Below are 19,880 nucleotides of genomic sequence, written 5' to 3'. Positions count from 1 at the left end.
AAGTTCATGGCCATTTGATATTAGTTTTTGTCCTTGTCCCCTGCGTGCACAGATTTCTCTGAATTCTCTGAACCTTTAATTTTAACGTAATTCAGTGAATTGCTCATTCGTACATCTCCCTATCTTTACTTCTAAAATACAGTCCACCTGGAATGATCTTTTCACCCAAAGGTGCTTACCTAATTAGCTGTGAGATGTTCAACCAAGCGTTTGCATTACGCAACTTCTGTATCAACTCAGTCTTCTGCTGCCCCAGCCGCAACTTTATGGGTAGCGTTTAACAATTTCCCACGGAGTGTTTGTACCTCTTTCAGTTAAATATAAGTTTTGTGTTGGTAATTTTTATATTACACATTGCCCCAAATACTTTGGATACATGGTTGTAACAGTCGGCATGCTGCCCGCCTGCATGTCTGCCTGCCTGCATGTCTGCATGCCATAAAAAAACTGACTAACCAGGACTAAGTCAGGAAAAACAAAAGTGTGAGCTCAAGCATGTTGGTCCTTTTTGAAGTAAGTGAAATATATGGATTCTTCTCTGGTGGGGGATCCAAAGACCATGCAGTTATGTTGTATACCACAGGGAATTATTTTGAAATCCAGACTAAGAAATATTTTTGCTGCATACCAATCCCCTGCTCTCTTTCTCCATATTTTCTTTCAGTCTTTATTGCACCTGTGTGCTAAAAAACAAATAAAGTTGGGTTTTTTTATGTTTGTTTCTTATGTTTATGGTTTTGTTGTCAACATTTTTGTGGTTATACTGACAGATATAATGATTTTAAGGCTGGATGATTGTGATCTTGATAATGTTTGCCTGATGGTAGCCACTGATCCACATTTCTGGGACAGACTGCATTGAAAGATGAGATTAGTATGACTGTTTTTCCACACACATATCCACAACGACGATCAGACAGGAAATAGTGTGGATATTTGTGTCTGCTAATAGAAATGAGAAAAGACAGACGGACAAACAAAGGACTAAACAAAACAAGCTGTCAGACATTATTCTGCTTCACTTAAACTTGAACGGACTGAAGACCTTGATGCACCTTCTGTTGTTTTTACTTTCAGAAGAGTTCCAGGAAAAAGGAGAAAGAGAAACAAACGTGCAAAGGCTGCAATGAGAGCTTCAATTTCACCAAGCGCAAACATCACTGCAAGTCCTGCGGAGCGGTGAGCACAGATGGAACGAGATTTGGATGAAGTGAGGGAACAAGTGGAAAATCACACTAGACATCTAACTGTCTTATGCTCTGTGTGTCCTTCTGCAGGCCATCTGTGCAAAGTGTTCAAAGACCTTGGACAACAAAACAAGCAGAGTGTGCCCTGAATGTTTTGAAGCCAGCCTCAGCTTGGAGAGTCTCTGCGGTGGTGAACAGAGAAGGAAAGCTGCACTTGAGGTGAAGCAAGTCTTTTTAAAAACACAAAAGAGATAGAACAGCACATCGAATCGTAGCGATTAAGGCCAGACAGACAGCAGTGTCGTCTCCCACACTGCACAGCTGGCTGCAAAATAGAAACAAAGAAACAGAAGAGGTCATTTATATCCTGTAATGTCTTTTTGCAGAATTGAAAACACACATTGTACACATACAGTCTATGTGCACTTGTTAATGAACATCTTCACATTGAAAGATCAGCTCATCCCTCTGTGATGACTAATATCATAATGAGATTTCAGCTTAAGGAGGACCAGCCGTCTCTGCTGACCCAACAGTCTGGTGGCCTTAGATGTCTTTGCCTCTTGTCTGTCTGTCTGTTGGATGTGTAGTTGACTCTGCTTACACTGTAAACCTGACCGGAGAACATTGACTACATATGGTGCTATTTTAAAAGGTCCCATTATGATTTTACCTGCTCATACTGTCTCGGTATCAGAATTGTGAGGCATGGAGCAAACGCACATGCAGTAAGAATAACCTCCACAAGGGGGAGCTGTAGGCTATGCAGCATTTACACGAAGTGTACAGGAGCTTAAGCACCTGTACATGTACAAATCTCCTTGTGTCCTACATTGTTGTTACGTAATGGTGAACAGTGAAAGATCTGCAGATCTGCACTGTCATTGTCTCCTCAAATTCCAACCCCCAAAATGTTACAATAACGCACTTGAATATTAATCTAAAAGTTTTCCAATAAGATATCCAGTGACCACTGCTTTTCTTGTTACCCTTTTCTTTTTGTATTTATTTTTCTGTTTTTCTTTCTCAGAAACAGATATCTCTAACGGGGGAAAACTGCCTGCTGTGTGGCTACCTCCAAGTGCAGGAGAAGGGAAAGAGCTGGACCAAGATGTGGATGGCTGTAACCAAGGCTGAGCCACTGGTGCTGTATTTGCAAGGCAGTGGACAGGTAACCATTGAACACACATACATTCTCTCTGCGTAGTGTCCTGATCTTGCTTTAAAGTGATCCTCAAAGGTTTGGGATCCCATGCAGAATTCCTTTTTTTTAATTTTTTGGCAAATCGGGCTCCAAATGTCATCAGTGTTTCACGCAAGTTCTGAAAGTAGACAATAAGAACGCGGTTAAATACATGAGACAAAAATATTATAATTGTGAACCTTTAGCTTTGGTGGTGAGATTAAAACTAAAATAGCCCCTCCTTTATGTTCTATTTGTTGAGGAGGAAGATTTGTGCGGTGCTGTACCTGGACATCTCACCGACTGTGTGTGTATGTCAAATCTAAGCCTGCCTGTGTCAAGTTGTGTCTGCGTTCTGTAGATTTAGACCAGGCGGATTTTGTTATCCTGAATCTGACCTCAGGCGTAGCTGCTGTCAGTGCTGCTGTGTTTCAGTGTGATCTGATCAGATAAAGTAACAACTTGGATTTCCTTTTGACCCTTAAAATCTTTCCCCTTAGCAGTAAATGTGCTCATCACATTCTGAGATGTGAGTCACAAATAGCTTTGAATGCCACTGTCTGTCTGACCACTTGACAAGCAGCAGAATGTTGGATTTGTCCCATTTGCTGTTGCTCTTTCAAAATGTTTTCGTTCGATCTCTCTGAGCTTGCATGTGAGGTGAGGGGCAGCACTGCATCTGCACACACACACACACACACACACACGTACACACGGAGAGGGAGACTCTTTTGGGTTAATGGTGGAGAGGGATAAATGTCTTCTGCCTGAAACAAAAGCTGAAGCTTATGTTGAACCTTCATCACTTGTATATGGAAAGCTGCACATGAATATCACTCAATATCCCAGGTGAAATATGGATGCTGGCTGCCCAGGAGTCAGGATTTTGTCTGAAATGATCACAGCGTCATCTGAGCGTTCCTTCAGAAACTGGGTGTCAGAGCGCTCAGAACTGAGAGGATTTAGTGATTTGGGGCTTGCAGTTAAAAGCTGATGTTCAGCCTTTCTCTACCTGAACATTAGCAGTGATGGAAGAAGAGCTCAAAACCTTTTTCTTAAGTGCGATGAATTCAGCACAGTGAAAACACTGTCTCAGAAAAAGTCCTGCATTCAGGTTTTCAGAATGGCAGAGCAGTATTATCAGCACTATGAGCTTAATTGTGCTTACCATCTGATCCGCATGGAGCTTTAGATTCTTATATAATGTAGGGAACTCAGTTGAGTACTATTGCCCCACATTCGTTCGTGATATTTTCCAAGTAAAATCTGTGACACACTGTGCACTGATTTGAGATAAAAGTTCAAACTGAATTTACCTATTTGAATATGTAGAAACCCACTCCTAAAATTGCAGTTGCAACACAACAATTATTCAGTTTTTTAATGATGAAAAGAACAGATAAATATTGATAGTAAACCCTCTTACACACTGTATTGGTAAGAGTAGCAGTACCATTTACCATGCCTAACAAAGGTCCCGCAACACAGAACCAAACAAAGTAGATTAGATTCTCGATAATACCCTCTCTGTTTGTCTGTTCCGATTGCATGCCAGCATACTGGCAGAGAATCGGCATATGAATATCCAGGATTTCACATTACAGACATGAACTATCCCTGCGACAAACTGTTCACACTTTCATATCATAACTGTAAAGGTTCCACCCACATACTAGATTTTCACTGAGTCTTGTTTAAATTTAAAAGGTTGGTGAAGAAACTCTGTTAAAGACTCCCCAGGTTTAATTTCCAAGACTAATATTCCAATCCCACTGCAGAGAGCTGCCATTCCAAAGATTAGGATTAATGGGAGTTGGATGAGCATTTTCTGATTATACAGAAAGAAAGAGGGTGGGGGGGGGGGGAGAAGAGGGCAGGGTTTATTGTACATTCCTCATGGAATTTATTCTCCAGCAGCTGATGAGACAAGCTGTCACTTTCATCATTTGTTTTTTTTTTTTTCTTTCCTTTCTCGTACAAATCACTTGAAAAAGCCTTTTTTTCTTCTTCTTTTTTTTAAAAAAATTTTCTTTTACATTTACTTTTCTGTAGGATTCCAAAGGGTCGCGGACAGTACCTCTCCCTGGGTTTGAGGTGAGCACGGTACCATCAGCTGACAAGTCTGACGTCAAGCACGTGTTCCGGCTCAGTCACACGCAGCAAACTTTGCTCTTAAGTGCCCAAGATGCAGAACTCCAGGCCAAGTGGGTGGACATCCTCTCCAAAGCTGCTCGTGGAGAAACGCCCACAGAGGCATCGACGAGCGTGACTGAACACAGGAAGAGCCAGTAGTGGCCATGTTGGAGCCACAGGTTTCGCTCCCCCTCCCTCTGTCCTGTGTATAGAGCACACATTACTTGAATTCACTTTACCTTGGCACTTTTTTTTTCCCCCTCCTTTTGAAAGGACTTTCAATCTTGCCTATCCCACTTCAATCTTGTCCTAATGCCCACACAACGACCTTTTTTCTTTATTTTTTTTCCGTCTCTCAAACAAACGAGAACAATGCTACCAAGCTACCAATGCCACTTGTCAGTATATTTTATTCCTCAGTGTTTTCAACAGCTGGAGCAAATCTTTGAAGAACCTTTATTTGTAATATAACTGAAGAAAGTTCCTGTATGATTTTTTTTCTTCTTTTTTTCTTTTGTAAGATGAAGTTCTTGTATATTATTCCATGTTGTTGTGAAGCATTAATTCTTTGTTTGTTTGTGTTTCCATTAGTGTGGAAGTGTGCGTACGTATGTATGTGATTCAGTGCGAGTCCCCTCCGTGTTTTATTAAGTATTGAATGTTAGTGTAAGAAACCCGAGGCACCTTTCTGGTGTTTTCACTCTGACTGGGGACACAGTGGTGGCTCAGTGGGTCTTGTACAGTATGTATACTATAGTGTGATGTAAGGAAACAAAGATAAAAGACATTTAACTTAAAAAGACAAAGAAAATGTGTACATTTGTGGCTGGCCACCTGATGCTCCCAGTTATAGCACCCATCTTACGGTCCCTGTCGTCTCAAACTCAAGTACATTGGTACTGATTCCCTCGCTATCATTGCTGTTAGAGTCTGAGACCTTTAATCTAAGTTTGATCTGCCACATTTCCACTCTCGTTGTTTTTACTTGTCAGAGCCAGAATGCCACCACTTGGCTTTAGTTCTGAGCCTGTGCTGCGGTCTCAAAATCTCCACTTGTGCACATGCTAAATAAGCCGGTTCTTTCTAGTCCTATTTCTCAGCATAGCAGCCTGCTTCTCTCCCTTTGGTGATGTGATGGAAACCAAGTACTGTACTGTAAAACTGTTTATACTGCCTTGCCCCCCTCCGTACCTTTCTCTTATCAGCACCAGCCTTGAAACAAAAGTAGCAAATAAACTTGTCATTGGATCTCTTTGTGCACGTAAACTCACTCACATTTGTACACCATGCTATGAAATCTTGCCATCGTCCCTCTTTTTATGCTCCAGAATTCATTCAAGTTGTACTGTAAGTGAGCAGAGTCGCCACTGAGTGGATTGTGCACGGTGGAAAAGCAGTCAAGCATATCATCAATAAACAAGTGTGGCTCATTCGGCGCCACACAGTCCAATGAGACCGTTGCATGTCTTGAGTTTCTATTTACAAGTAAGTCTTCGTCTAATGAAAAACTAGAGATATAATGTGAGTGATGTCAAACAAATGAAACGCTGCCAGAGTTACTATGGATAAGTTTTGGTTCCAATTTTTTGTGACCATTGTTTTCATTTCAGTTTTTTTTTTGTTTTTACATTTAAAATGTTAGGTCAACTTCAGTATGAAGCACTTTTTAATTTTAAGTAGAGTCGTAGTGTTAAAAGGAAAAAAAGAGTGCGTTTCCTCCCCGACAATTATAGAAACTATGACAAAGTTCCTGTGCTTTGAAAGGCCTATTTCTCACTTTCTGGAAACAACCCGTCTTTTTCTTTTTGTTTTAACCATTTATTTTATGCAGATGGGTGGGTGCCGCAGACCATTGTTCTCATTTCTGTGATACTTTCAGTGGCACCAGTACCAGAGACAACGAAACAAAACCACTCAGCAGTTTCCCCGTAGTTATTAGGTTATTTCCTAGATGATCTTAATTTTATCAGCCATAAACAAAACGATGCACAGCATTCCTAAAGGAATCCCCCCCCCCCCATCTCTCTTACTAGAACAGACTGTAACTCTTCAATCATTAGCCTTGCTTTTTTGTTTGCCTCTTGATTATTGGGGCTGTCTTTGGCCTTCGCTCTGTTTCAGGATTTGTGCAGGATTTGGCACAGTCTGAAACCACCACACCAGATTGCTCCAGGTCAACCTGGAGATCATCACTCTTTCAATGCGTCTCTTCTCAGAGCTACATTATTGAAGCAGTTTTGATAGGAACAGTCTGTTATAACTTACGTAAATTTCTTTTTAGCCTTTGGAATTCTTTTTCTTTTTTTTTTTATATTTCTGAAAAAGACTTACCATCAGCCATTTTTGTCAAGTCATTCAGATCATGTTGGAGCTGAAGTTTAAGCCATAGTGAGTTTTACTCGTCAACCATTTTGTTTGAGGATCTCATTTCATTCAGTCTTAAGGGCACGTATAATTTAGTCTTGCGTACGTTTTTATTTTTAGTATTTTTTTGATGTGCTTACTTTTTAATCATTTTGGATGCTATCTAAAGTATTTCTAAACAGACTCTATCTGACAAGCTAATGTGAGATCATTTACACTTGTAGGAGTGCAACTTCCTCACAAACGGAGCACTGAAAACTTTGAATAGGAGAAGTTGCACATTTAATGACAGTCCACCAACAGTTGTGAAGACATTTGTTCAACTCAAAACCACATATGAAACCGGATTGTCTTCTGTGGAACATGTGCTGTTCCTGTAAATGAAGCGATGTGTTCAGTTTAGATGTCACGCTTTTCAGTTTCTTCGTTCCGTGCATTGTCAAGTTGCCACGAGAGCTGGTTTAAAAGTCTGGTGTAAAGTGTTGAGCAAAATACGTCTCCATCAACTGCTGGAACAAAAGCCAGACATGAAGTCAAGTGCTCTGTTTCTTAGAAAAAAAAACAGCCTGCGGTGTTGCCTCAGTGTTACCAGCTGTCACCATGATAACTGCCCTGAAATTCCCCATTCTGTAGCAACAAATGACAATCTTATCAAGGGCTGAACAAGACAGGCAGAGCACTTTCCGGTCATCTCTTTACTGCTGTTTCAGCCTGTAGTCAGAAGATAATGATTCCAGACAACCACAGCTGCCTGTGTGTGTCATGGGGTGGAGGGTTTTGTAGTAAGTGTGTCATCTAAACAATACAGTTTAACCTTAACAGAAGGTAAAGGGTGATTGCATGGTCAAAACACTCTTAACATCAACAAATTATGGTTATTGAATTTATGTAGGCGTCGTAAAAACAAAACAGAATTAAAATCAAGACAGAAAAGAATCTGATTAGGAAAATCTAACTTGATACAAGAGTTGGGAACTGTGTGATTTCAACTCATAGATATGTATGCGTATATCAAAGGTGTGGAATGCTGCTGCAGCTGCCTAGAGTTCATTTCTCTACATCTTGATGTCATTCAGTATTATCCTTCTTCCCGTGTTATGCCTGTATTTTGCAGCTGTGCTAGAATTGCACATACTTTTTGCAGTTCTAGCTGGCATACATTTATTGATGTGCACATTTACAAAAAAAAAAAGCAGAAAGCGGACAGCTATTGATGGTTGGGATGAACCATAACTTCTTTATTTAGCAAGTCAACACGAAGTGTCAAAATGATGAATTGGAAGGCCGGTGTCTCTGTAGAGCTATGAGCCGTGGTGCAAAGTGCTGACTGCCGCCTTCTGCCGTAGTTTTACAAGCTGCACACCCAGAGCAGAGAGGAGCAGGGTGGGTACTGTGTCTGCTGCAAGATGAGGAGCTGACCCTGCTGAGATAAGCTTTCATCATCTTACCAGAGTTCTCTCCAAGAAAACTCAAGTCTCTGCTTTCTTGCTTTCTTTCAAACTAACATTGAACTTTTTTTTTTTCCTCTCCTCTCACAAAACCAGAATGGGAAATTTCATCTGACAACAAGGTTCTGCTTCATTGTTTATGAAACATTTTCAGACGTGTACATCCCTGTGTCTCAAGCGTCTCTCTCTGATGTGTTTGCCAGTAACGGCTGACTCTACCAAGGTTGCAGTGGAGTGGAAACATATCAAACTGACCTCTGCCAGTGGCCCCAAAGGCTTCTCTTAACCACGCAAATTCACCAAGGGCAGACTCCTCTTTGAATGAGCACAAAAGGCAGCAGTGGTTGATTTGTACCAGCACTAGTATTTGATATTTGTTCCGCGTTTCAGGTTGTGGCCACAAATCTGCACAGCTCTCCCACAACAACGGAGGAGAATGCATTTAATGGGAAAGCTGTTATGTGCTACTGGAGCGTAAGCCTCTTACCAGCTGTTTGTGTGCGCGTGTGCATGTTTATGTGTGTGTATATGCATCTGTGTGGCCCAGAAACATTTGCATTTTACATTGCCAAACATATGAACACACACCATTTCTGACCAATTCAGGGAAAGCAGGAAGAATAGATGACCATCTGCCTATCCTACACTATATATTTCTCTTCTATTTGGTCAATTTATACTTCTTTTCTGAACTCTCTGACTTATGTGACGCACTGGTTATTCTTACAGATTTTATGCAGTCTGAGATAATTAGACGACTTGCAATATAGTGCTCTGAAATGTGTCAAAAAAAACTTTGAAAACACAGGCCTCGGGATTTGAAAAGTTTATATGACCTATTTGTAAACAGCTGCTGAGGCCTATTTGCTATATAAATCATAGAAGAATGTTGTTATTCATTCAGATATGATTTCTGTTAAATGCTCCATTAAATCAACCAGCTGCTTGTAAACTGTGTCCGTCTGTAATGTAGTGCTAAGCAGGTAGTGCAAAGGGTTTTTTTTGGTGCTTTTTGACTGAAGAATTTTGCCTGGGGAAGACTGAAACAAATACTTTACTGCTGGCATCACCATTAAGTCAAACCTAACTTTTTTTGTCGCCACTAGTAAAATAAAACAAAAAGCATAATTTCTTTCCGTTTATATTTGTCTGTTTTCCCACTCTGAACTTTCACTCAGAAAGTAGGCACTGGATAATCAAGGGTCAAATACGCACCATCGTCGGTATGCATTGCATCATGTTGCACTTTGCAATCCTATCTGCAGCAACACCCACGCGGATGCAAATGATGAAACCTCTTCTTTGCGTTGTCTGATAACACTTGTAGACAGTTCTCCATTCTGGTACAGGAAGCCGTGGTAAGAGTTTCCTGCCACTCTTGTGTTTTAATTTCTCTGTGTACCACTACCACTCCCCGGTTTCGTCGTCTGTGTTATTTTCAAAAATCTCTGAAACAGGAAAACGTACACCTGCGGGTGAAACTACACTAAAAAGTGCAGATGATAGCAGGTGGACAACATATTTCACCACAAACTAACAAATTACTTTCTGAAGGGTAAAAACACATTGCATAGATTTCCATAAACACTGTTCCTATTAAGATGCAGGCACATTACCTTATTAACATATTGACATGTTAACTTTGAAATATACATTTTAGTGGAGCATGGATATGTTTTTAAAGGGGCTGATAACTTTGAGATTGTGTATCCTTAATTTCTTAATATCTCATGGTTTTATCCACTATCTTAATTTACTTCCAGATCAATGATTTCTTCTTGCTTCTGTTAGTACAGCAATGTAATGGAGGCCTCTTGTTTAACATTACATTACATATTATATATCCTTCTTCCAGTCTGAGACAAAAATTACAGTGCAGGTTCCCTGAGGAAATGTCCTGCTTATAATAAACCATCTAAAGGTCAGTAATAAAGATTTACTTCATGGTGATGAAATGTCCTAGAAGTAACTCCTCATCACCAGAGGCAACATCATTCTTTGTCTCATTTGTAGCCTGAATGGCCGTCAGGGTAAAAAAAGGATGCTTCTTCAGATTCACAGCCACTTGAGAGGACTGGTCATCCTTCCATTATATTATAATTAGAAATCGTTAAGATGGATTTGATAATGATGAATTGAGCTCTATTTAAGCAAATGACCATAAAGGCCTCAGAATAGCTGTATCATCTATAGCTCCATTAGCTAGAGCACCATAACTTTGCCTCTCTTCTTCCTTCTTGCAACACCCTCCCACAAGACAAAACAACATCATTTAATACAGTATTTCTCTCTTTATTCTCTAGTAAACCTCAGATCTCATTTGTTATTCCAAGCTTCACACAACTGTTCTAATTCTGAAAGCCTCACAAATATGCATGAATTCCCACACTTACACTAAATTAAATTACACCGCTGCTTGGGTGAGCATGTCTAATGAAGAAAACGCCATTCATAACTGAACAATGTCTTCTCCGGGGCCATTGAACAAATGATATTGGGAAACAGTAGATTGTTATTGTGCGATACAGAACACCCAACATCCCATCACCTTGTATAACACATTGTGAAATGACAAGGGGCTAAATTTAAAGCACACTGAAAGAGAATAGTTATTTGGAATGACAAAAGGGGACCTTTAGCATGAGGATGTTTAAGTGAGAGCAGTAGTGCAGCCACATTATCAATAATAATGTGTAGTGATCATATTTTGGTCTGTGAATGGAGGGAAATTAACACACACAGAACCAGGCTGGAGATAAGAAGAAGATGGACGTCACAGTGACGCCACCAGACCCTGATATAAGTGTTTCTCTGTTATCAGACTTGGTGTAGTAGCTGGTCCCTGTCTGAGATGAGTTTACAAAATGAAATTGAGAAACCTTTTGTGTTTGTTTGGGGTTTTTTTTTGTTGTTATTTTCTAAATGAACAGCTTTTCATGCAACACTTCACCTTACTTTAAAGATGCTGATTTGTCATGTTCTGTTCAGGCCGAGCTGCCTTACCGTTTTCTTTTGGCCAATACAAATCTTTCTGCCACCGTCACGATTCTTTCATCTTAAATTTGTCGTTTGAAGCACTGTTGTGTTGTTCACTTTCTGACGATGCCTCAGTGGGAATTTTTCCCAGATTAGCACAGTTATTTGGAAACTGCTTGGCAAACGTGACGTTGAAGCATTTCCACCTGCAGTGTTGCTGACACAGAGAAAATTATGCAATTCCCGTGCTATATTTCATCTTTTCCTTCACTTTCTCCCTCACTGCTGATGACTTTTGTGTTTTTCTCCGCTCTATAATCAGCGGGGGTGAAAGCTTTGGATTTAAGGCTTTAGGGGAGCTATTGAGCTGTTGGTTGATGTATTGAGTTTAAAAGTGTGGCAGTAATGGAGTAATGCACACAAAACACACAAACTTGATATCTTACTTGATTTAATCATTTTAAAGTGACGAGAAAGGCAGGAAAGAAGTTCATTATCATTAGGCAGCACCATTACTCCATGTAAAATGTGCCAGAAAATTAGGTTTAGCTTACAATAAAAAGTAAGAAATTGTAAAATGCCATTTCGATACAACATTCTTAAAACTGGAGCTGGACTTCTGAGATGTGAAATAATGTGCAAAAGTATATATATAAAAAAACAGTCAAGTGAAAATTGAGAGTGAACTAGAAATTAGGAAATGTACTTTTTATTTGCAGTTGCTAATAAATGTTCAAGCTTATGTATTCACCTGAAAAATACTAGAAAAAAACACCTTTACTTTGTAAAGCGTTCATATTGTAAGTGCAAAAACATTTTGGACTAACTTAGAGCACCGTGTCTGTTCAACAATGAAATCCTGATAAATGTAATTTTCCTAATAATTTTGTACACACAGTATCCTGAAAACTGGTCACTCATTGGATCATTAAACAGGGCACATATAAGTCTATGGATTTTTAAGGTAGCATCACCCTACCTTACTGGCCCGAATCCTCACCTGTACCACAGTAATACAGCTTCTGTGTTTTCTGAGCTGTGCGTCCGTATCCCCTGCCTTACAAGCCGCGCACGTCTCAGGTTGCTCTGTGCCAAAGAAAGGCTTGATCAACCCAATTTCCCCATAACATCTCATCCTTTTTACCTGCTGCTACTTTCCCATTCCATTTTCTTCCTATTTCACCCTCTTTCTCTCAGTGACTCTTCGGGAGGTGCAGATTTATGAAGCGGCTCAGTTGCTTATGGCCACAGTCCAGCCTGAAAAAGCAATCAATTCAGAGAATACAGAGATAGACAACAGAAAAATGTGCATTAATGATGTGATAGATGGCTCATCAGTGTGTGAGAGACTGAGAGAGAAGCTGGGTGTCCTCTTTGAAGTTGTCTCCTCTATGTCTGTGAAGTATAGTGAACCCCATGCATTTCTCAGCCACGAGGCTCAGATGTTAGGATTAGATGGTTCCTTGAAACACCTCCTTAATTTAGAAAACTCAGTTATCTCAACTAGAATTTGTTTTCACTGTTTTGTGTGACTCATACTTGTAACTTTAGAGTAGCCAAGCTATTAAAATCAACAACTCACTAGCCGTTTGTTTTAGGAGCCAGCCAAAGACAAAGAGAGGTCACCTTCAGTTTCCTCCACCCAGACCTCCAGCCATATGTGGCCTGGTTAGAGCAGCAGTGTTGATGGGGCTGCTGGCACTGTGAGATGATCCCCCTCCTGTTCTACTTAATTACCTGTGTGATGGAGTGGTCCCCCCCAGCAGAGCCACTGTGTCACACTGTGTCAGGGGCGGGGCGGACACTCTGAGCTGACCAGTCTCACCTGCCTCACCTCTACCTGTCTCTCTTGTCAACTCAGATTAATTTCCATTTCTATTTTTGCTCATTTCTGGTCTTTTCACCTCCTCTTTTTTTTGGCCTCTGACTTTCTCTGTCACATTTCTGTGCTGCTCTTCTTTCGACATAGAAATTCAGTCATGCCACTTGGTAGGCAAAATACAAAATATCTGCTTTATCCCTCTTTAATACAGAAAAAAAGAGGCATAACTGGCGGTCCTGATCCTAATTAGTGAGCCCCCTGGCTGTGTATTGGATTGTGCAGAGAACAGAGAACTCAAGCCCAGTTGGAGAATAAAGTGGAAGGCACTGGGAGTCCAAACTGTACCCACTGCCAGAACACATTAACTGTTGCTGTAGAAACCAAATCAGAGAACAACTTGAACACTTTCAGCAGACTCATTTCTGAAAATGATTCCGCTGAAGGTAAAATATTCTTGAATTCTGAAGCATGCAGCTCAGACACTACTCTCTGCTTTAAGCAACATCTTTTTAGAATGCAACATCATTACTCACAAGACAGACAGTATCAGCATCTCCTAACTGTTTTCACTAAGTAGAAGAGTACTTATTAGTGATGAAGAAACCTGCAGTTTGGGAAAAGACTCCCAAATGTGTCTGAGAAGGTGTGAGAGGGTTTGCTCAGGTGGACAGGGCTGTGCCCGTGGAGACACTTATGACCCACAGCAGAAAAAGTCTGCATGTCCAGAATACTTAATGACCTTAGACCCATCTGCGGTTGAGGAAAGAGAACGCCTCTGCCTTGTGATGTGAACGCAAAATGAGAAAAGGAACTGCGTGCTGTGTGTGTACGTGTACGTGTGTTTTATGGCGTTTTTGTGAACATACAACATCATTGTGTGTTCGCTGGAACTTTAAGATTTTCCTCATGTCTAAGTACACTTATGTGTTACGTACTTCCTGAGGGTCTGTAACTTCATGCCATTCACAGCTTTGCGCTTGCATTTTATAACCCGCTCCACAGGAAGCTTCAGTTAGATTAACTTAGTCAACATTTTGTGCTGAACAGGTTTATGTGGTCAGCCTGAAGGGTTCAGTCAGAGAGGAAGCGAGAAGCTTCTACCTCAGTCAGAGGTACACTGATGTTCAGTATCGTTTACTGTGGTTATTTTTGGAGAAACAGAAGTGATGTTGTGACGCACAAGCAGCAGCGATGGTCACAATAAACTCATCAATTTGGAAACACTAACTAACTTTTAGAAAACATAATGACTTTTATGATTTGACGGTGAAAGAAACCACGAATTCTTCAGTGGTTGTCGATTTTTCCAGTTTGATTATTTAATCAAATGTTCATATCCATACTTGTGAGGTTACGGAAGGGTAATATTAGGCCTAATTAAGACAAAAATAAATAGATTAGAATAACTTTTCAAGGGGACTTAATTCGCGGTTTCGGTGAGCTTAATTGCAAACGCAGGTTATGGCTTCTTGAAGCTGTGCAGTGACAATTGTAAACACAGCCTATATGTCTTGATGACCCCACACATTAAAGATTAGATTTACGCCATGGATTATATTCACGTTTTTCAAGTTTTCAACCCTGCAGCAGCAAATACTGACTTCAACCGCGCGGCATTGTGCCCACTAGAACTGTTTTGTGCTGCGGTTGCACACTTTTCCGCATCTTGCTCTCGTTGCACAAGGATTTTTGCACAGGATTCGTTGCTGACCGGATTTAATCCACAAAGTCATTTCTGCTTTGCTCGACAAGGTCTCGACTGTTCACTTCATCAGTCCTGTCGAGTGCTCATCCGCTTGCGCGACAGCAGCGCGAAACCCAGACCGATTAATTGAGGCGAGGAGGGATTGTGGGAGGACTCTGTGACTGATACGCTGTTAGCTCGAAGGTAGAGAGGTGAGGATCATCGCACAGAGAAGCGCAAACCCCTAACCGGTCCCCGTTTTGTTTATCCTGTAGCCTACCGGGCACATAGAAGTACAGGCGCGCTGTCTTTACGCACAACCAAAAGAGCTGACAGAGGGAGAGTCTGTCTGTCACCACCATGTCCGCGGCAACAGCTTCTGTAGCGGACGTGTCCAGGACTGAGCTTACGAATAAAGATGTCCGGAAAAACTCAGGTAAGATAGATGAACGAGTAACCGAACAAAATGGTGCTTAATTCATCCTCCAATCCAACGTGTTAGCTGTGTGGGAGATTTGTTTTTGGCACTCTGCACTCATGCCAGCTCAATTAAGTCCTGCCTCTTGTTCAAACATTGCCTCTGAGACACCACTGCAACCTTAGTAAAGATGTAGTGTGTTGTGTGAGTGAAAGACAGAGTTAATGATGACTTTCTCCACCTGCAATATCCTCTCAGGGACTTACAGTACTTGCTCTGCAAGCAGTTTCCCAACAACTGCATTAGGATTAATTGTCAAGATATGGAATGTGATTAAATGGATAACTGCCTTTCTTTCAAGTGTGTGTGATATCAATTATATTTTTTCACAAAGCATGCAAAGCTACTTATTGGATTAGGTAAGATCAGTTGGGTTAAATCAGAATTATTCTACATTTTATTATTTAAGAAAGAAAGAGGAAGTGAAACTGTTGTCCTTTTTTTAATGCCAGAGGCTGATGCACAGCTGGACAACAAGCTCACGCAAATTACGCGCGCGTTACATAAAGTGCGCCCTGTTATTTGCACTGAAATGTGTCCTTGTGTTACATAAATGTTAATGTGGTGAGACGATGCTGAAGATCTTCATCACAAGGGAGTCACCCAATTGCCTGTAATAAGTTTTGAGCGGTAGAGGAGTCATATGTATTTTCTTGCCTTAGTAGCATCATCTTTCGTTTGATAATGTATTTTTTTTCCTGGATCTGACAATTAAACCAATAAGTTTTAATGTATCTTGTGGTGATTAAGTCCACCACGTGGTTTTACGCAGTACACGCTCCCTTTCATATTTTCCTTAATTGCATTAATACACAGATGAAATTCTTTTACTAGCCTAGCAGCTGTAAACCAAAATATATTCTCCCACAGGAAACAAAATAGCTTTGACTTCTCCAGGACCAGATCATGTAATCTTGCATAATTCTACAGGAAACCAGCAAATTCATATCAGTGTCTTTGTTTCCCTTGGAACAGCTTGTTTCACTGTGAGGCCACTCTCTGGTGTTGTATGCTCATCGTGCCAGACTGCTGGTGCACTGAGCTCACACAGTGAGTGTCCTCGTCTACTGTAATATGCTCAGCACGGTGCTGTTCTGAATGATAGCCGGTTGTTCAGTTTGGTTCCAGATGACCTGTGAGCTCCCACAAACCTTGCAGGCCTTTTCTTTATTGATTTGTCACGTATCCTGCTTCGATACTGTTGCACTCAATGCAGCGTGCACAAGGATGTTAGAGGGAGGCTGCGTTTTGTCACGCAGTGTTATGCAGCCCACCAGGAGTTCAGTGCTGATAGCTTTGGAATGACTGTCCCATTCTTCTCTGCATTACTCTCTTGTTGATTTTTTTGTTCACGTTTTGGCCCTGAAACGCTGCCAAAGAGAGCATGACTGGACAGTCGTCTTATCTCTGAGAATACAAGTTTCCCCTAAAGATGCGTGAATTCTACATGTATCCAACATTTTGGTGATCTTTATGCACAATATTGCAACATACAGCAGTTCGGCTACAACAGCTGTATTTGTTGTACACAATCTGATTCCTCAACATGTGACCACCAGCCTTCTGCTTCAGGTCATCCGCAGGCTCAGTGCACCCCTGTATCCCTGCCAGCCCTGGGCACCCAAAGGATCATCCAAGGCAATGGGACTAATGTGGGCACGGTCATTTCCCTACAGTGCCCAGCCAAACACACACTGGTGGGCAAAGACCTTAGGTGTGTCATGGACAACAACAGCACCCACTGGGTGGGGGAGACCTACTGTAAACGTAAGTAGAAAAACAGAAACTGAGACCTCAAACTGGGACCTTAAATGAGAGTACAGCTATAAGAAGGTATTGGGGACCTTCTAATGGCTGTAGTCTTGCCACCTCATGCAACTATTTGTTCATTCATTCTTATTCACCAACATGTTTGTGCGTGTGTGTGTGAGTGTGTGTGCAGATGTAGACTGTAGAGGCTGCAAAACTTTCTGTGAACTGTCAGCCCATTATTCTGAAAAAGAGGACATATAGAACATTAAATATGCAATAGGTGCAAACAAAGTTATGAGAAGACACTTAAAGTAGTACTTGTCCTCAAAAATTATATTTACTTTAAATTGTGTGAAAACACGTTGAGGAGAAACAACATATTTTGCTGCTTGTGGATGGAGCTCATTAAATGATCGTATTAATTCTAATATATTCAGAGTCACAGGTGCACAGTTTGTCGGTGGAAAAACAGAGAGCAGGCTTTTAACTATATTTCAGAATCAATCCTGAGGGAACAGAATAAACCGTCTGATGTTAAACTGAAATTAAGTAAAAGTTGAGTTTTTAACCTTTCCATGACGAGCTGGCAAGAGCGCCTTCTTTCAAAATGACTTTTTTTATTCCTGCCAGTCTGTTCTTGATTATGACAGTGAAGGATTTGTGACATTTTTGAGCAGTCCAGGTGGCACATCATATCTATAAACCGATAACCGTGTTATGTTTTATTTTGTGTCAGATTAGGAATGGTTTTACACAGATTTAGCAGAATCACGAATGACATCTAATTTGCGGAGTGCATAAAAAAGTCAATAAATGCGTTGATTCTCCTTCTCTGTCTCACTCCAGCTCTGTCTTCCTACGAGGACTATGGTTTCCAAGTGGCTGTCCTGGCATCCATTGTAAGCTCGGGCATCATCTTGCTCATGTCCGTTGCCTTCATCACCTGCTGTTTGCTGGACTGCATCAAGGAGGACGAAAGGAAAACGAAGGAGAGGTGAGTGAAGGCGAGATGGAAAAGGTTCTACTTTTGTAGAACACAAAAGCATTCTTCTTTTAACTCTACTGAACTGAATATGTGCGTGTTCTTGAACAAAAGCACTCATGTACAAAACATTTTTTTCACTCACTTTCAGTTTATCAAATGCATCCTACATAAGTAGCGGTTGAGGCTGAAATGGAAGTACTTTCTTAGAAATGTGTTTTGTAGTCACGTCTAGTCTAGCTGCGGGGACGCTCAAGAGGATCATAAGGGAAAATTGGTGCAGATGGAGTGGGAGTAGGGAGGAAGTTAAAAAAAAAAACAAAAAAAAAAAACAAAGATATACAGAAACATGACAAGGGGTCCCCAGTTAAGCACTTTTTTTTTGTTGCTGTTCAGAATGACAAGCCAGAAAGCTTGAGAGTCACTTGTTTAACCTTGGAAAAATATGTCACACAATGTATATATATATATATATATATATATATATATATATATATATATATATATGTTACCCAAGTATCATATTTTAAACATTATACCATATTTTCCACTGAATTGGAGTGAAACAAGAGTAAAATGGCCTCAGTAAAGCACAACTACTACAAATTGTACCTCAGGATGAAACGTGAGCGAATGTAAAGGCTCAGATCAGCCAGTTTCCTTTGCTGCATTTCATACTGAACTTCTGACGTTCAGGTCTCAATTCATTTTTATGCCAGAGAATCAGATGTGTGGCAGTTGGAGGAGCAGGAACGACATCAGGTCGACAACAGAAATCACTACAGTCATAAAGGTCGGAACAACAATAACAACAACGCCCAGGAGCAGGTGCTTCCTCTGTGGGACACCGGTAACCCAGCCCTGTGTGAAAACATGCGACCCTGCAGGTGTGGACTATTTTTCACCAAAATGCTCCTAAAAGGGTAAAAATTCTAACTTGCATGTAAACATTGACAATACACCTTTCTGTCTTTTCCTCTACAGATGTCAGCAGCAGTACGCCTATGGTCCTCCTGCTTGCACCTATGGCCCCCAACCTCCTCTTGGTGCTCTTCCTGGACATGACTATGACCGGCCTCTTCTACCCCGAAACCTGGATTCTCATCCACCTCAGTACCCTGGACCTCCTCTGTCCCCCTGTCAAACTATCAGCCCGGACCTGGTCCAGGTCTCAGCAGCAGGGTCTGGATTGGTGTGGCAGTATGGAGGACATCACAGCAGACTATCAGAAGCCACCCCACCAACCACAGACTCCAGCATGAAGAATGCAAACTCAAACAGGAATATAAACCCCAAAGAACTTTCCATAAGGATTATATCAGTGTGAGAACATATTGCCCACAAAGGGAAAAACCATCCATCAAGATCTTGTTTACTGGCCAAATCTGTCCAGCATGAGGATCGTGGGTTTGTAATAACCATATCAGCATGTCTTGTCAGGTTCTTTCTTTTCTTTTTTTTTTATATTGTCTGCAGTGCTACAAAGTATGACAACTGTATAGACACATTGATCTGACAGGATTACTGCATGTGCCTTGCGTGAACTGCAATGGCACACTGCCCTCTGGCGGAAAAGACGAGCCGTTGCACTTTCAGGACACCAGCCGTGATGTGGAAAGCAGCACGTGTAATTGAATGGTGGAAAAATTTGTGCTTGAATGAAAATGTAGCCTAATGATTAAGAGAAACATTTGAGGTGTTTATTGAGCCACAACACATTGTATTAAACTGTGAAACTGCTTTCAAGGCCATAGGCCTGTATGTAAATATCAGATTTAAGAAATCTAAATAAATTGAGTTCTACTTCTAATGAGTGATACACTGAAGTGTGCAGAGATAAACGGTGTAATTGCCTTTACATTCCGCTTAGC

General features: G+C 40.9%; 2 protein-coding genes across 4 annotated transcripts in view; both read left to right on the top strand.

The window, feature by feature from the left end:
• The window catches only part of fgd (faciogenital dysplasia), a 52,842-nt gene extending 46,884 nt beyond the window's left edge, over positions 1–5,958 (top strand). For 2 of the 3 annotated variants that reach the window (XM_072366217.1, XM_072366215.1), the window contains 4 exons: positions 1,078–1,179; positions 1,278–1,406; positions 2,218–2,358; positions 4,423–5,958. In XM_072366217.1, coding sequence (XP_072222318.1) covers positions 1,078–1,179; positions 1,278–1,406; positions 2,218–2,358; positions 4,423–4,662 — 612 coding nt within the window. In that variant the 3' untranslated portion in view covers positions 4,663–5,958. The remainder of the gene's footprint in view (positions 1–1,077; positions 1,180–1,277; positions 1,407–2,217; positions 2,359–4,422) is intronic. The other variant, XM_072366216.1, reaches the window with a different exon arrangement.
• Positions 5,959–14,849: 8,891 nt separating this feature from the next.
• On the top strand, positions 14,850–19,819 carry susd3 (sushi domain containing 3). Its single transcript, XM_072367146.1, has 5 exons — positions 14,850–15,233; positions 16,848–17,042; positions 17,874–18,021; positions 18,729–18,896; positions 18,994–19,819. The coding sequence occupies exons 1-5, from the start codon at positions 15,158–15,160 to the stop codon at positions 19,334–19,336; spliced, it is 930 nt and encodes a 309-aa protein (XP_072223247.1). The 5' UTR covers positions 14,850–15,157; the 3' UTR covers positions 19,337–19,819.
• The last annotated feature ends 61 nt before the right edge of the window (positions 19,820–19,880 follow it).

This window comes from Leuresthes tenuis, unplaced genomic scaffold (assembly GCF_036924035.1).
Source record: "Leuresthes tenuis unplaced genomic scaffold, fLeuTen1.0.hap1 SCAF_16, whole genome shotgun sequence".
Taxonomy (NCBI): Eukaryota; Metazoa; Chordata; class Actinopteri; order Atheriniformes; family Atherinopsidae; genus Leuresthes; species Leuresthes tenuis.
Note: the sequence above shows the minus strand (reverse complement) of the source record. Positions and strands in the feature narration are given on the sequence as shown.

Excerpts from the sequence above, each read along its gene's own strand:
- susd3 (XM_072367146.1), top strand. The coding sequence starts at position 15,158 with ATGTCCGCGGCAACAGCTTCTGTAGCGGACGTGTCCAGGACTGAGCTT. Across the intron at positions 17,043-17,873 it reads GGGGGAGACCTACTGTAAAC|CTCTGTCTTCCTACGAGGAC; the intron begins GTAAGTAGAAAA and ends GTCTCACTCCAG. Across the intron at positions 18,897-18,993 it reads GAAAACATGCGACCCTGCAG|ATGTCAGCAGCAGTACGCCT; the intron begins GTGTGGACTATT and ends TTTCCTCTACAG.